This window comes from Coregonus clupeaformis, chromosome 7 (genome assembly GCF_020615455.1).
Source record: "Coregonus clupeaformis isolate EN_2021a chromosome 7, ASM2061545v1, whole genome shotgun sequence".
Classification (NCBI taxonomy): Eukaryota; Metazoa; Chordata; class Actinopteri; order Salmoniformes; family Salmonidae; genus Coregonus; species Coregonus clupeaformis.
In genome coordinates, this window is record NC_059198.1 from 64,199,869 (window position 1) to 64,215,936 (window position 16,068).

General features: G+C 45.7%; 1 protein-coding gene across 3 annotated transcripts in view; it reads right to left on the reverse strand.

Moving 5' to 3' along the window:
• epn3a (epsin 3a) overlaps nt 1–16,068 on the reverse strand; it is a 48,306-nt gene that overhangs the window by 4,286 nt on the left and 27,952 nt on the right. Inside the window, exons 6-11 of one of the 3 annotated variants that reach the window (XM_045221473.1) lie at nt 10,739–10,860; nt 9,370–9,447; nt 8,420–8,509; nt 5,829–5,915; nt 1,819–2,014; nt 119–292 (exon numbers count right to left, since the gene is read on the reverse strand). In XM_045221473.1, coding sequence (XP_045077408.1) covers nt 119–292; nt 1,819–2,014; nt 5,829–5,915; nt 8,420–8,509; nt 9,370–9,447; nt 10,739–10,860 — 747 coding nt within the window. The remainder of the gene's footprint in view (nt 1–118; nt 293–1,818; nt 2,015–5,828; nt 5,916–8,419; nt 8,510–9,369; nt 9,448–10,738; nt 10,861–16,068) is intronic. The other 2 variants (XM_041881757.2, XM_045221474.1) reach the window with 2 other exon arrangements.

Genomic DNA, 16,068 nt, shown 5'->3' on the forward strand with positions numbered 1-16,068 from the left:
GTCTCTGTGTGTCTCTGTGTGTGAGTGTCTCTGTGTGTGTGTGTGTGTGTGTGTGTGTGTGTGTGTGTGTGTGTGTGTGTGTGTGTTTAGCCATAGGGAGCCAGAGATAGCCAGTCACCTGTAGGGCTGCCAGTTCGAAGAACAGCTGGGACAGAGAATGGGTCTGCTACCCCCGGGTTCTCCCAGGGGTCCGGAGGGGACCGGCTACGCTCCCAAGGAGGGGCGGAGCTACTGGAGGTGGGAGGAACCATCCAGGGAGACTCTATCACAGGGGGAGTGGAGCGAGCCTCCACTGCAGTAACAGGACAGGGTAAGGATTTACATTATTACACGTCTATAAGCAGATCATAAACAGTCCATTAGAGTTACACAAAGCTTTATTAACATTATTTGCAAACTGTTTCACAGTTTTCTTTTATATGAGGGTGTGTATTGGTAAGAGAATAACTACCAGAGCCTGGAACACATTATGTAATCAATTGATTTGGGCTATTGGCCTACAGTACAGTATGAGTGGTGAGCAGAGAGAGAGATAATGTTATTGGCCTACAGTATGAGTGGTGAGCAGAGAGAGAGATAATGTTATTGACCTACAGTATGAGTGGTGAGCAGAGAGAGAGATAATGTTATTGGCCTACAGTACCGTATGAGTGGTGAGCAGAGAGAGAGATAATGTTATTGGCCTACAGTACAGTATGAGTGGTGAGCAGAGAGAGAGATAATGTTATTGGCCTACAGTACCGTATGAGTGGTGAGCAGAGAGCGAGATAATGCTGGAGGGCAGACAGTACAGTACGAGTGGTGAGCAGAGAGAGAGATAATGTTATTGGCCTACAGTACCGTATGAGTGGTGAGCAGAGAGCGAGAAAATGCTGGAGGGCAGACAGTACAGTACGAGTGGTGAGCAGAGAGAGAGATAATGCTGGAGGGCAGACAGTACAGTATAAGTGGTGAGCAGAGATAGCGAGCGAGAGAGAGAGATAATGCTGGGATAATGCTGGAGGGCAGACAGTAGACTAACTGTATTAATGAGTCAGTGCTGACTGAGGACGGACTGTAACTGTATTAATGAGTCAGTGCTGACTGAGGGCAGACAGTAGACTGTAACTGTATTAATGAGTCAGTGCTGACTGAGGACAGACAGTAGACTGTAACTGTATTAATGAGTCAGTGCTGACTGAGGGCAGACAGTAGACTGTAACTGTATTAATGAGTCAGTGCTGACTGAGGACAGACAGTAGACTAACTGTATTAATGAGTCAGTGCTGACTGAGGGCAGACAGTGCAGTATAATGAGGATACAGTCCCAATTCACTCTCTATCCCTTCCCCCTGGTCCTATCCCTTCCCCCTGGTCCTATCCCTTCCCCCTGGTCCTATCCCTTCCCCCTGGTCCTATCCCTTCCCCCTGGTCCTATCCCTTCCCCCTGGTCCTATCCCTTCCCCCTGGTCCTATCCTTTCCCCCTGGTCCTATCCTTTCCCCCTGGTCCTATCCTTTTCCCCCTGGTCCTATCCTTTCCCCCTGGTCCTATCCTTTCCCCCTGGTTCTATCCCTTCCCCCTGGTCCTATCCTTTCCCCCTGGTCCTATCCCTTCCCCCTGGTCCTATCCCTTCCCCCTGGTCCTATCCCTTCCCCCTGGTTCTATCCCTTCCCCTGGTCCTAACTACACTGTGTATACATATCCAGACCAATACATGTCTATGATCCAGACCCTTCAGATCGGAGGAAGGGGTAGGGCCAAGGTTGAAGGGTTAGGGAGTGAATTGGGACCGGCTGTTAAGAGTTAGAGCTCTTTAGAGGCTTGGAGCAGCTCTTACCCAGTGAGTCCCAGGGGTCGGAGGCTGCCCCAGCCCCAGGCAGGTGACCAGCCCCAGCAGCAGCCTGGGCCTGGGGGAGGGGGTGGTGGAGAGGGGTGCGGATGTTCCCCCCTGGCAGGTCCCAGGGGTTGGCGCTAGAACTAGGAGGCACCTCAGACGACACAGCAAACACCTCCACCAGGTCCATCATGGCAGACTATCCACAGAGAAAGAAGAAACAGGTTCTAATCATTAAATAGGTAAGTCTTGTCGGAGTCAGAGCGGCCCATAGAGCAGGAGCCTGTGTCCTGTTTCTGTAGCGTGAGGCAGCGTGATGTACAAATACACCCCCTGGACAGGACGCTAGTCTGTTGCAGGGCCTTATAGTTATAGTCATAGGAGTTATAAGATAGGTGGATAGTCATAGGAGTTATAAGATAGGTGGATATAGTCATAGGAGTTATAGGATAGTCATAGGAGTTATAAGATAGGTGGATAGTCAAAGGAGTTATAGGATAGGTGGATATAGTCAAATGAGTTATAGGATAGGAGGATAGTCATAGGAGTTACAGGATAGGAGGATAGTCATAGGAGTTATAAGATAGGTGGATAGTCATAGGAGTTATAGGATAGTCATAGGAGTTATAGGATAGGAGGATAGTCATAGGAGTTATAGGATAGGAGGATAGTCATAGGAGTTATAAGATAGGTGGATAGTCATAGGAGTTATAGGATAGTTATAGGAGTTATAGGATAGGAGGATAGTCATATGAGTTATAGGATAGGAGGATAGTCATAGGAGTTATAAGATAGGTGGATAGTCATAGGAGTTATAGGATAGGTGGATAGTCATAGGAGTTATAGGATAGGAGGATGGAGTTATAGGATAGTCAAAGGAGTTATAGGATAGGAGGATAGTCATAGGAGTTATAGGATAGGAGGATAGTCATAGGAGTTATAAGATAGGTGGATAGTCATAGGAGTTATAAGATAGGTGGATAGTCATAGGAGTTATAGGATAGTCATAGGAGTTATAGGATAGGAGGATAGTCATAGGTGTTATAGGATAGGAGGATAGTCATATGAGTTATAAGATAGGTGGATAGTCATAGGAGTTATAGGATAGGTGGATAGTAATAGGAGTTATAGGATATGAGGATATAGTCATAGGAGTTATAGGATAGTCATAGGAGTTATAGGATAGGAGGATAGTCATGAGTTATAGGATAGGAGGGTAGTCATAGGAGTTATAGGATAGTCATAGGAGTTATAGTATAGGTGGATAGTCATAGGAGTTACAGGATAGTTATAGGATAGGAGGATAGTTATAGCATATATGGGGATAGTCATATGGGTTATAGGATAGGTGGAAAGTCATAGGAGTTATAGTCATAGGAGTTATAGGATAGGTGGATAGTCATATGAGTTATAGGATAGTGATAGGAGTTATAGGATAGGAGGATAGTCATAGGAGTTATAGGATAGGAGGATAGTCATATGAGTTATAAGATAGGTGGATAGTCATAGGAGTTATAGGATAGGTGGATAGTCATAGGAGTTATAAGATAGGTGGATAGTCATAGGAGTTATAGTATAGTCATAGGAGTTATAGGATAGGAGGATAGTCATAGGAGTTATAGGATAGGAGGATAGTCATAGGAGTTATAAGATAGGTGGATAGTCATAGGAGTTATAGGATAGGTGGATAGTCATAGGAGTTATAGGATAGGAGGATGGAGTTATAGGATAGGAGGATAGTCATAGGGGTTATAGGATAGTCATAGGAGTTATAGGATAGGTGGATAGTCATAGGAGTTATAGGATAGTCATATGAGTTATAGCATAGGAGGATAGTCATAGGAGTTATAGGATAGTCATAGGAGTTATAGGATAGTCATAAGAGTTAGGATAGGTGGATAGTTATAGGATAGGTGGATAGTCATAGGCGTTATAGGATAGGTGGATAGTCATAGGAGTTATAGGATAGTCATAGCAGTTATAGGATAGGTGGATAGTCATAGGCGTTATAGGATAGTCATAGGAGTTATAAGATAGTCATAGGCGTTATAGGATATACATTATATAATCTAGGTTACATAGAGTAGTACGGTGTGTTAACTGTTCCTACACTCTAGGTTACATAGAGTAGTACGGTGTGTTAACTGTTCCTACATTATATACTCTAGGTTACATAGAGTAGTACGGTGTGTTAACTGTTCCTACATTATATACTCTAGGTTACATAGAGTAGTACGGTGTGTTAACTGTTCCTACATTATATACTCTAGGTTACATAGAGTAGTACGGTGTGTTAACTGTTCCTACATTATATACTCTAGGTTACATAGATACATAGAGTAGTACGGTGTGTTAACTGTTCCTACATTATACAGTGGGGAAAAAAAGTATTTAGTCAGCCACCAATTGTGCAAGTTCTCCCACTTAAAAAGATGAGAGAGGCCTGTAATTTTCATCATAGGTACACGTCAACTATGACAGACAATTGAGAAAAAAAAATCCAGAAAATCCCATTGTAGGATTTTTAATGAATTTATTTGCAAATTATGGTGGAAAATAAGTATTTGGTCACCTACAAACAAGCAAGATTTCTGGCTCTCACAGACCTGTAACTTCTTCTTTAAGAGGCTCCTCTGTCCTCCACTCGTTACCTGTATTAATGGCACCTGTTTGAACTTGTTATCAGTATAAAAGACACCTGTCCACAACCTCAAACAGTCACACTCCAAACTCCACAATGGCCAAGACCAAAGAGCTGTCAAAGGACACCAGAAACAAAATTGTAGACTTGCACCAGGCTGGGAAGACTGAATCTGCAATAGGTAAGCAGCTTGGTTTGAAGAAATCAACTGTGGGAGCAATTATTAGGAAATGGAAGACATACAAGACCACTGATAATCTCCCTCAATCTGGGGCTCCACGCAAGATCTCACCCCGTGGGAGTCAAAATGATCACAAGAACGGTGAGCAAAAATCCCAGAACCACACGGGGGGACCTAGTGAATGACCTGCAGAGAGCTGGGACCAAAGTAACAAAGCCTACCATCAGTAACACACTACGCCGCCAGGGACTCAAATCCTGCAGTGCGAGACGTGTCCCCCTGCTTAAGCCAGTACATGTCCAGGCCCGTCTGAAGTGCATTTGGATGATCCAGAAGAGGATTGGGAGAATGTCATATGGTCAGATGAAACCAAAATAGAACTTTTTGGTAAAAACTCAACTCGTCATGTTTGGAGGACAAAGAATGCTGAGTTGCATCCAAAGAACACCATACCTACTGTGAAGCATGGGGGTGGAAACATCATGCTTTGGGGCTGTTTTTTCTGCAAAGGGACCAGGACGACTGATCCGTGTAAAGGAAAGAATGAATGGGGCCATGTATCGTGAGATTTTGAGTGAAAACCTCCTTCCATCAGCAAGGGCATTGAAGATGAAACGTGGCTGGGTCTTTCAGCATGACAATGATCCCAAACACACCGCCCGGGCAACGAAGGAGTGGCTTCGTAAGAAGCATTTCAAGGTCCTGGAGTGGCCTAGCCAGTCTCCAGATCTCAACCCCATAGAAAATCTTTGGAGGGAGTTGAAAGTCTGTGTTGCCCAGCGACAGCCCCAAAACATCACTGCTCTAGAGGAGATCTGCATGGAGGAATGGGCCAAAATACAAGCAACAGTGTGTGAAAACCTTGTGAAGACTTACAGAAAACGTTTGACCTGTGTCATTGCCAACAAAGGGTATATAACAAAGTATTGAGAAACTTTTGTTATTGACCAAATACTTATTTTCCACCATCATTTGCCAATAAATTCATTAAAAATCCTACAATGTGATTTTCTGGATTTTTTTTTCTCATTTTGTCTGTCATAGTTGACGTGTACCTATGATGAAAATTACAGGCCTCTCTCATCTTTTTAAGTGGGAGAACTTGCACAATTGGTGGCTGACTAAATACTTTTTTTCCCCACTGTATACTCTAGGTTACATAGAGTAGTACGGTGTGTTAACTCTCCCTACCCCAATTCCACCAGATGCCGCCTCCCGTTTGCTCTCTTCAAGAGCTTTCTGGAGCAACGACTCGTCTCCTTGGCGACTCTGTTGCTCCTGGCAACACACACACACACACACACACACAGATGCATGGACGCTGTTAGGGCATGACAGGGCTCGGAGACAAGCTCACTGATTCTAACACACACACACACACACACACACACACACACACACTGGCCGAATCCCAAATGGCACTCTATTTTCATATATAGTGCACTATGGGACCAGGACCCATAGGGCACTACATAGGGAACAAATGTAGTGCTTTGACTCTGGTGAAAAGTAGTGCACTATATAGGGAATAGGGTTCTGGTCTAAAGTAGTGCACTATGTAGGGAATAGGGTTCTGGTCTAAAGTAGTTTACTATATAGGGAATAGGGTTCTGGTCTAAAGTAGTGCACTATATAGGGAATAGGGTTCTGGTCTAAAGTAGTGCACTATATAGGGTGCCATTTGGAACGTAGACAGTCTTTACACACAGTCACAGTACTAACTCAGAGAAACAGTCACAGTACTAACTCAGAGAAACAGTCACAGTACTAACTCAGAGAAACAGTTACAGTACTAACTCAGAGAAACAGTCACAATAACAGAAATGCATGGTTGGACAACAGACTACTGAACCACAGCAACAACACGTCTACTAACTGGACATGACATGACATGCGAGTAGGAACGGCATCACTGATTCTCACATACTGACTCCATGTACTGACTCCATGTACTGACTCCATGTACTGACTCACACATAGTCAGACATACACATAGACACAACACATGCATGGTCACACAACAACAACACATGTCTAGAAGCTGGACAAGACATGTGAGAAGGAAGAGAAGGCATCAGAGAGACAGACGGAGACAGAGAGTCTACTCCGGTCAGAGAGGAGAGCAGTCAAGCACAAGTCACTCAGTGAGTAACTGCTTCCATTGTGCCACCCTGGCAGAGAGAGAGAGAGAGGGGCAGAGAGAGGCAGAGAGAGGCAGAGAGAGAGAGAGAGAGAGACAGCGAGAGAGAGAGAGAGAGAGAGGCAGAGAGAGAGGCAGAGAGGCAGAGAGACAGCGAGAGAGAGAGAGAGACAGCGAGAGAGAGAGAGACAGCGAGAGAGAGAGAGACAGCGAGAGAGAGAGAGACAGCGAGAGAGAGAGAGACAGCGAGAGAGAGAGAGACAGCGAGAGAGAGAGAGAGAGAGAGAGGCAGAGAGAGAGGCAGAGAGACAGCGAGAGAGAGAGAGAGAGACAGCGAGAGAGAGAGAGACAGCGAGAGAGAGAGACAGCGAGAGAGAGACAGCGAGAGGCAGAGAGAGAGAGACAGAGAGAGAGAGACAGCGAGAGAGAGAGAGAGAGACAGCGAGAGAGAGAGAGAGAGAGAGAGACAGCGAGAGAGAGAGAGACAGCGAGAGAGAGAGACAGCGAGAGAGAGAGAGACAGCGAGAGAGAGACAGCGAGAGAGAGAGACAGCGAGAGAGAGACAGCGAGAGACAGCGAGAGAGAGAGAGAGAGAGAGAGACAGCGAGAGAGAGAGAGAGACAGCGAGAGAGAGACAGCGAGACAGCGAGAGAGAGAGACAGCGAGAGAGAGAGACAGTGAGAGAGAGCGACAGCGAGAGAGAGACAGAGAGAGAGAGAGAGACAGAGAGAGAGAGAGAGAGACAGCGAGAGAGAGAGAGAGACAGCGAGAGAGAGAGAGAGACGAGAGAGAGAGAGAGAGAGAGAGAGAGACAGCGAGAGAGAGAGAGAGACAGAGACAGAGAGAGAGAGACAGCGAGAGAGAGAGAGACAGCGAGAGAGAGAGAGAGACAGCGAGAGAGAGAGAGAGACAGCGAGAGAGAGAGAGACAGCGAGAGAGAGAGAGACAGCGAGAGAGAGAGAGAGACAGCGAGAGAGAGAGAGACAGCGAGAGAGAGAGAGAGAGAGACAGCGAGAGAGAGAGAGAGACAGCGAGAGAGAGAGAGACAGCGAGAGAGAGAGAGAGAGAGGGAGAGAGAGAGAGAGAGAGAGCCAGTGGAGCAAGAGAAGCAGAGTGAGTTCCCAGTCTAGAGAAGCAGAGTGAGTGAGTTCCCAGTCTAGAGAAGCAGAGTGAGTTCCCAGTCTAGAGAAGCAGAGTGAGTTCCCAGTCTAGAGAAGCAGAGTGAGTTCCCAGTCTAGAGTGTAAAACATTGAGGATGGGGGGATGAGCAGCCAGACAGGAGGAAGGAAGGAAAGAAAGAGAGGTGTTGAGCAGTGCTGAGCTGAAGGACCAGAAGGGGTTAGACACAAGACACAAAACACAGGGGGCTCAGGGGGAGAGAACATGCTCCCCCATTCCCCTCTCAGTGGGCCAAACCTCGTCCCTGTGTAGTGCACTACTTTGGGCCTGAAACCTTTGTGGCTGGCCTGGTCAAGCAGTCTGACCGCTGCACTCACTCACGTTTCTGTTTCACTACACCAGAATGTGAGCTGGCAGGGGGATCAGGCTGGTTCCACCAGGCCACTATCACGCAGTGCACTAGGTAGTGTGTAGGGTGCCATGTGGGACTTGGCCAGTGACACCCAGGGCCAGGGGGCGCTACCTGCTGGTGCTCCTCTTTGCTCAGGCTCAGGGCGATCCGGAGCTGTGTCTCTTCATCCATATCCAAGGCAACCGGAGGAGGCGGGGCTGGCTAGAAGGGAGCCAAATGGGTGTGTGGAGGAGGAGGGAAATACAGATCAGTCGTTGGTGGACAAATAAAAAAAACACACTTCCTAACCTGCCATGATATTCACATTGGTGCATTTCCAGGTTGTCTTTTAGTTTTTTTTTACAGACGCACCGCGAATCTCAGAACAACGCTGTATCACACCATGTGGTTGCTGAGACATGCAAAAAAAGACAACCTGGAACGCCACCGTTGTTGATAAAAGACGACCTGGAACGCCACCGTTGTTGATACATTGCATGGAAGGCAAGCCACTCTAGAACCTATAGAATTATGAGTGTTCACAGACAACCAATCAGGACAAAGGATGACGTCTCTTTGCCCCTCCCCAAGACAGGGATTGGTGTGTACACCAGAAGAGGTCAGAGGGTCAGAGGGCGGGATCTCATACCATTGGTCTAAAGAGAGAGGGAGATGGTGCTATTGGTTAGTGGAAACAGAAGGATGCAGCCTTATCCAATCTGTGACGAGGGAAAAGGTGCAGCACAACAAGCTGCTTGGCTGTTCAGGAACCAGGGTCAAAGTTCATTTTACCCACAGGTCTAAGAGAGAGAGCTTGCTTCAGTATAGCAGCAGGAGGTAAAATGGTTTGGTTAGGTTTAGCATTGCAAAGTTCAGGTAACTTTCCTGAAATTCCCTAGTTTCCTAGAAATCCCAGTTGAATGATTCCCAGAATCAGGAGGGAATATAGAGGGAGAGAAATCTCCAACCGGGATTTCTGGAAAACCTGGGAATTTTGGGAATGTTTCTGGATTTTTTGCAACCCCAGTTAGGGTTGAGGATGCAGAGGCTAGAGGGAATGACTCCCTACATCTCAGCAGTACCTTCTGAGCTTCCTCCTCGCTGAGGCTCATAGCGATCTGGAGCTGGGTCTGTTCATCAATGTCCACCGGGGGAGCAGGCTGGAGTGTTAAAGGGGGGCGTGTTATTAGTACGGCTAACTGCAGTCAAAACACTTCTGGTTTTTATTATTTCTAACCAGGGATCAGGGACACCAGGTGAGTGGACTCTGGTCAATAAATGACATGAATTGATGAATTAACAGGTAGAAAAGAGAACCTGAAATCATTTGTCTCTCGACGGCCAGTAGTTGAACAGCTTCGTGTTAGGAGTTGGACTAACAACTGGAAATTCCGCTTATAATGTTAGTCAATGATTAGTTAGTGTGTGTTTTACAAAAAGATCTAAGAGTTTGTGTGTTTTACAAAAGGAGCTAAGAGTTTGTGTGTGTTTTACAAAAGGAGCTAAGAGTTTGTGTGTTTTACAAAAGGAGCTAAGAGTTTGTGTGCTTTACAAAAAGATCTAAGAGTTTGTGTGTGTTTTACAAAAGGAGCTAAGAGTTTGTGTGTGTTTTACAAAAGGAGCTAAGAGTGTGTGTGTTTTACAAAAGGAGCTAAGAGTTTGTGTGTGCTTTACAAAAGGAGCTAATAGTTTGTGTGTTTTATAAAAGGAGCTAAGAGTTTGTGTGTTTTATAAAAGGAGCTAAGAGTTTGTGTGTTTTATAAAAGGAGCTAAGAGTTTGTGTGTGTTTTACAAAAGGAGCTAAGAGTGTGTGTGTTTTACAAAAGGAGCTAAGAGTTTGTGTGTGCTTTACAAAAGGAGCTAAGAGTTTGTGTGTTTTATAAAAGGAGCTAAGAGTTTGTGTGTTTTATAAAAGGAGCTAAGAGTTTGTGTGTTTTATAAAAGGATCACCATCTAACAATACAGTAATACAGAGACACAAAGGCCATTCAGTGCCATCAATAACAGGCTAGCTAACAGTGGATCAATACCAGGCTATCTAACAGTGGACGAATGGCTCCATCTTGTCCAGTCGAGTCACTCATTCACTCAGCACAGCTGCCGGCGGATCATTCTCTGCAGCATCGCTCTCTGTAATTGGCCAGATCGGCGGCCAACTCTGAGTATCAGTGTCTTTGATTGGCCAGATCTGTGTTATAGATCGCATCACAAGGAGAGAGGGATGATATTGGTTTCTATTAAAGGCTCAGTGAAATGGATGACACTTAGAGGACAGAGAGAGAGGGAGAGAGAGACGGGGGGGGGGGAGCTCTGCAGGAGAGTGCGTATGAGTGGGAGGGAGGCAGCCACATTCACAACATACTCACACTGCATGTAGTCAGAGTATCAGTGCCTCTTGTTCAGTGTGTGTGTGTGTGTGTGCATACCCATGAGCGTATGTGTGTGTATCACCTTTTCACTCTCCTCTCGGCTCATGGCCAGAGCCAGCTGCAGTTGTAGCTCCTCCTCCCCGCTGGTCTGGGGGCGGGCCTGCTCCATGTCTGATGCGGCACGGCGAGGGGAGGAAGAGGTGGCTGGGAGGAGGAAGAGGAGGACAGAGGGAGGGAGGAGAGAGAGAGAGAGAGAAAAGTCATTTTAGTCTGTGATTTTAAGAGCAGAGTTTTAGAGAGAGCTGGCACTGGGTTTGCATGTTAAGTCAACCAGTGTGTGTTGTGTTATTCCAGCAGGGCTGTGCTGTGTTGGCATGGCATGCTCTGCCTTGGTCTGCAAGGGTGCGCCCCAAATGGCAACCTATTCTCTATATTGTGCACTGGTCTAAAGTAGTGCACTATATAGGGAATAGGATGCCATTTGGGACAAGCCTAACTGCTGCTCTCTGCCTGCCTGCACTAGGAACAATGGTGGCTTGTGTGGAGCAGTGGAGGAGGTAGAGGGGAGGGGAGATGGAGGAGGTAAAGGTAGAGGGGGTATAGGAGGAGGTAGAGGAAGAGGTAGAGGAGGGGGTAGAGGAGGAGGTAGAGGTAGGGGGTAGAGGAGGAGGTAGAGGTAGGGGGTAGTGGAGGAGGTAGAGGAGGTAGAGGAGGAGGTAGAGGAGGAGGTAGAGGTAGGGGGTAGAGGAGGAGGGTAGAGGAGGAGGGTAGAGGGGGTAGAGGAGGTAGAGGAGGGTAGAGGGGGTAGAGGAGGAGGTAGAGGGGTAGTGGAGGTAGAAGTAGAGGTGGTAGAAGGGTAGAGGAGGAAGAGGGGGTATAGGAGGAGGTAGTAGGGGTAGAGGAGGTTGAGGGAGTCTGTAGTGTGCCATTTCCCCAAATCCTCTGGGTCGGTTCCAAGACAGGCCAGCAGGTTTAGGGGAGAGGAGGGCACACACACAAAGGTTTGGGGTAGGTGATAAGTTGACTAAATTATCACGATAACGATGAATTGAAAGATACATTTATTAATGTGCACCACAGTTATTTTTAAAAAATATTACCCTTAAAACGAATACTACTACTTTAAATGTTGTAGCTATCAATTGTCCCATCAACAATCACGCATATTAGCAAACTTATTTCATTTTAAACTTTACCTTTCTCTAGGCTGTAAGGGAGGTGGGGGGGGTCATGGCTGTAAGGGAGGGGGCTGTGGAGGGAGGCAGTACATTTACATTGACATTTTAGTCATTTAGCAGACGCTCTTATCCAGAGTGCATACTTTTTTTTCTTCTTCCATACAGTACTGTATATATGTCCCAAATGGCACCCTATTCCCTACGTAGTGCACTACTTTTAACCAGAGCCCATATAAAGGCAATATGGTGTGATTTGGGATGCAGCCATTGGCACGTCCAGTCTCTCTCTGCTGAACCCCAATCACTTCCAGTACACTGCCTCTCAATGTAGCCCGCCTGGGCTGGAATGTACTCTGGCTGGGCCAGCTGGGACCAGACCTGGGTTCAAATACTATTTCAAATCTTCTCAAATAGTTTTAAGCGTTTGCTTTAGCCTGCCTGGAGTGCCAGATGGGTAGAGTCTGCACGGTTATTCTATTGGTTCCATTAAGACAGACAAGCTCAATCAAGCACAGCCAAAGTATTTTTGAAATTATTTCAAATCGTATTTGAACCCAGGTCTGTCTGGGAAGGGACAGGAATGCCACAGTGCCAGGCCAACCCTCTGAACCCCACTCAACCACCCAGCCCCAGCCCATCCATCAGGTCCGTCTAAGCCCTCAACGACAGACAAGACAGGACAAGACAGGACAAGACAGACAGACACAGACAGACTCAAAGATCATCAATCCAGGACACACAGTATGTCCTCCGACCTCAACTGTCCTTCTGTAACGGTGTTGAAATGGGGCAGAAAACAGGCAAGAGTGTCAATCTGGATGTAGTCTGAATCATTTCACAGTAATTACAAGAAGCAATCTCCAAAGTATGTAGTAATATCAAAAGTAAGAAGAATTATCCAGCACCAAGTGGGGGATTAGCTGAGTACTTTTTAGCTGATCAACCCTAGTAATTGTTTCACAGTGAGAAAATGGAATTGTATGATATTGTTTGTACTGTAATTGTATTTAAACAATATGAAATATTTGATCTAATTCCTGTCCGCTGTGGACTACTTTCCCCTGTCCCTGTTGTAACAACCATTCATCTGGACCGCTGGGACTGGTTCTGATCCATACAGTACTGTATGTGAGGAAAGGAGGAAACCTGGCACCATCCCTAAGGTGTCAAAGCTTCAGGATGTAAAACACTTTTCAGTGTAAGCTTAAACGACTAAAACCAGATCTAAAATATGTAGAAAAGATAATGGACCTATATAATTTTTAAATAACAAAAAAAAAACTAGAAAGTCAGGGAGAATAACACATTTTACAAATGATGCATTCAGGAGTATTTTTGTGATGGCATGGGGCCCCCATTGATTTTGTTATAATGTTTGAGTCACTCAGATAGCATAAGCCATGGCAACTTGTGTAGAATTTAAGGAAATTAGCTTTAAAACCGCACATTTTGACAATGCGGCCAACAGGAGGGCCTCTAAAATGTCCAGTCGGCAACCGCACCAGTGGCCACGCCCCCACCACGCCCATGGTCACGCCCATGGTCACGTCCATGGCCACGCTCCCACCACGCCCATGGCCACGCTCCCACCACGCCCATGGCCACGCTCCCACCACGCCCATGGCCACGCTCCCACCACGCCCATGGCCACGCCCCCACCACGCCCATGGCCACACTCCCACCACGCCCATGGCCACGCTCCCACCGCCCATGGCCACGCCCCCACCACGCCCATGGCCACGCCCCCACCACGCCCATTGCCAAGCTCCCACCACGCCAATCACCTAAGCCCCATTTTGACCCAGAAAAAACTCTGGTGTGTTGGTGCGTGTGTGTGTGTGTCTGTGGGAAAATCAAACATGCCACAGACACCAGAAGTATAACGTTAACACAGTGTGACTAACTGAAACCATGCTCATGCTACATAGCTTCCCCACACACCCTACACACACTATAGATACCAGATCACACACACCCTATAGATACCAGATCACACACACCCTATAGATACCAGATCACACACACCCTATAGATACCAGATCACACACACCCTACACACACTATAGATACCAGATCACACACACCCTACACACACTATAGATACCAGATCACACACACCCTACACACACTATAGATACCAGATCACACACAGCTGGTGCACAGACCTCACACATAATACACAGGCAACTGGCTGTGGTCTCAGTACCATCCTACTGTACTATCTAACAACTCCACCACATCCTACTGTATCATAATACCACTGTACTATCTAACAACTCCACCACATCCTACTGTATCATAATACCACTGTACTATCTAACAACTCCATCACATCCTACTGTATCATAATACTACTGTACTATCTAACAACTCCATCACACACTACTGTATCATAATACTACTGTATTAACAACTCCACCACATCCTACTGTATCATAATACTGCATCCTTCTATCTTACTAGTGTGTCATGTTCCAATCGTAGTATTACTACCACACACTATCACATCGTACTACTACACACACCCAATTGTATCTTAACATATACAGTACCAGTCAAAAGTTTGGACACACCTACTCATTCCAGGGTTTTTCTTTATTTTTACTATTTTCTACATTGTAGAAAACTATGAAATAACACATATGGAATCATGTAGTAATCAAAATATATTTTATATTTGAAATTCTTCAAATAGCCACCCTTTACCTTGATGACAGCTTTGCACACTCTTGGCATTGTCTCAACCAGCTTCACCTGGAATGCTTTTCCAACAGTCTTGAAGGAGTTCCCACATATGCTAAGCACTTATTGGCTGCTTTTCCTTCACTCTGCGGTCCGACTCATCCCAAACCATCTCAATTGGGTTGAGGTCAGGGGATTCTGGAGGCCAAGTCATCTGATGCAGCACTCCATCACTCTCATTATTGGTAAAATAGCCCTTACACAGCCTGGAGGTGTGTTGGGTCATTGTCCTGTTGAAAAACAAATGATAGTCTCACTAAGCCCAAACCAGATGGGATGGCGTATCGCTGCAGAATGCTGTGGTAGCCATGCTGGTTAAATGTGCCTTGAATTCTAAATAAATCACAGTGTCACAAGCAAAGCACCCCCACACCATAACAACTCCTCCTCCATGCTTTACGGTGGGAAATACACATGCAGAGGTCATCCATTCACCCACACCGCATCTCACAAAGACACGGCGGTTGGAACCAAAAATCTCAAATTTGGACTCCAGACCAAAGGACACATTTCCACCAGTCTAATGTCCATTGCTCATGTTACTTGGCCCAAGCAAGTCTCTTCTTATTATTAGTGTCCTTTAGTAGTGGTTTCTTTGCAGCAATTCGACCATGAAGGCCTGATTCACACAGTCTCCTCTGAACAGTTGATGTTGAGATGTGTCTGTTACTTGAACTCTGTGAAGCATTTATTTGGGCTGAGATTTCTGAGGCTGGTAACTCTAATGAACTTATCCTCTGCAACAGAGGTAACTCTGGGTCTTCCATTCCTGTGGCGGACCTCATGAGAGCCAGTTTCATCATAGCGCTTGATGGTTTTTGCGACTGCACTTGAAGAAACTTCCAAAGTTCTTGAAATGTTCCGTATTGACTGACCTTCATGTCTTAAAGTAATGATGGACTGTTGTTTCTCTTTGCTTATTTGAGCTGTTCTTGCCATAAAAGAAATTCCACAAATTAACTTTTAAGAAGGCACACCTGTTAATTGAAATGCATTCCAAGTGACTACCTCATGAAGCTGGTTGAGAGAATGCCAAGAGTGTACAAAGCTGTCATCAAGGTAAAGGGTGGCTATTTGAAGAATCTCAAATATAAAATATATTTTGATTTGTTTAACACTTTTTTGGTTACTACATGATTCCATATGTGTTATTCCATAGTTTTGATGTCTTCACTATTATTCTACAATGTAAAAAATAAAGAAAAACCCTTGAATGAGTAGGTGTGTCCAAACTTTTGACTGGTAGTGTACAATGTGGTCAACTCAAATCGGTGGCCTTAGTCAAATTTTGATGGCTATAATATAATAACTGTCAAATCTAGAATGTGCTTGACACAAACCGTTCAAAAGGCACTTAAATATTTTGTCTTGCCCGTTTACCCTCTGAATGGCACACATACACAATCCATGTCTCAAGGCTTAAAAATCCTTCTTTAACTTGTCTCCTCCCCTTCATCTACACTGATTTAAGTGGATTTAACAAGTTACATCA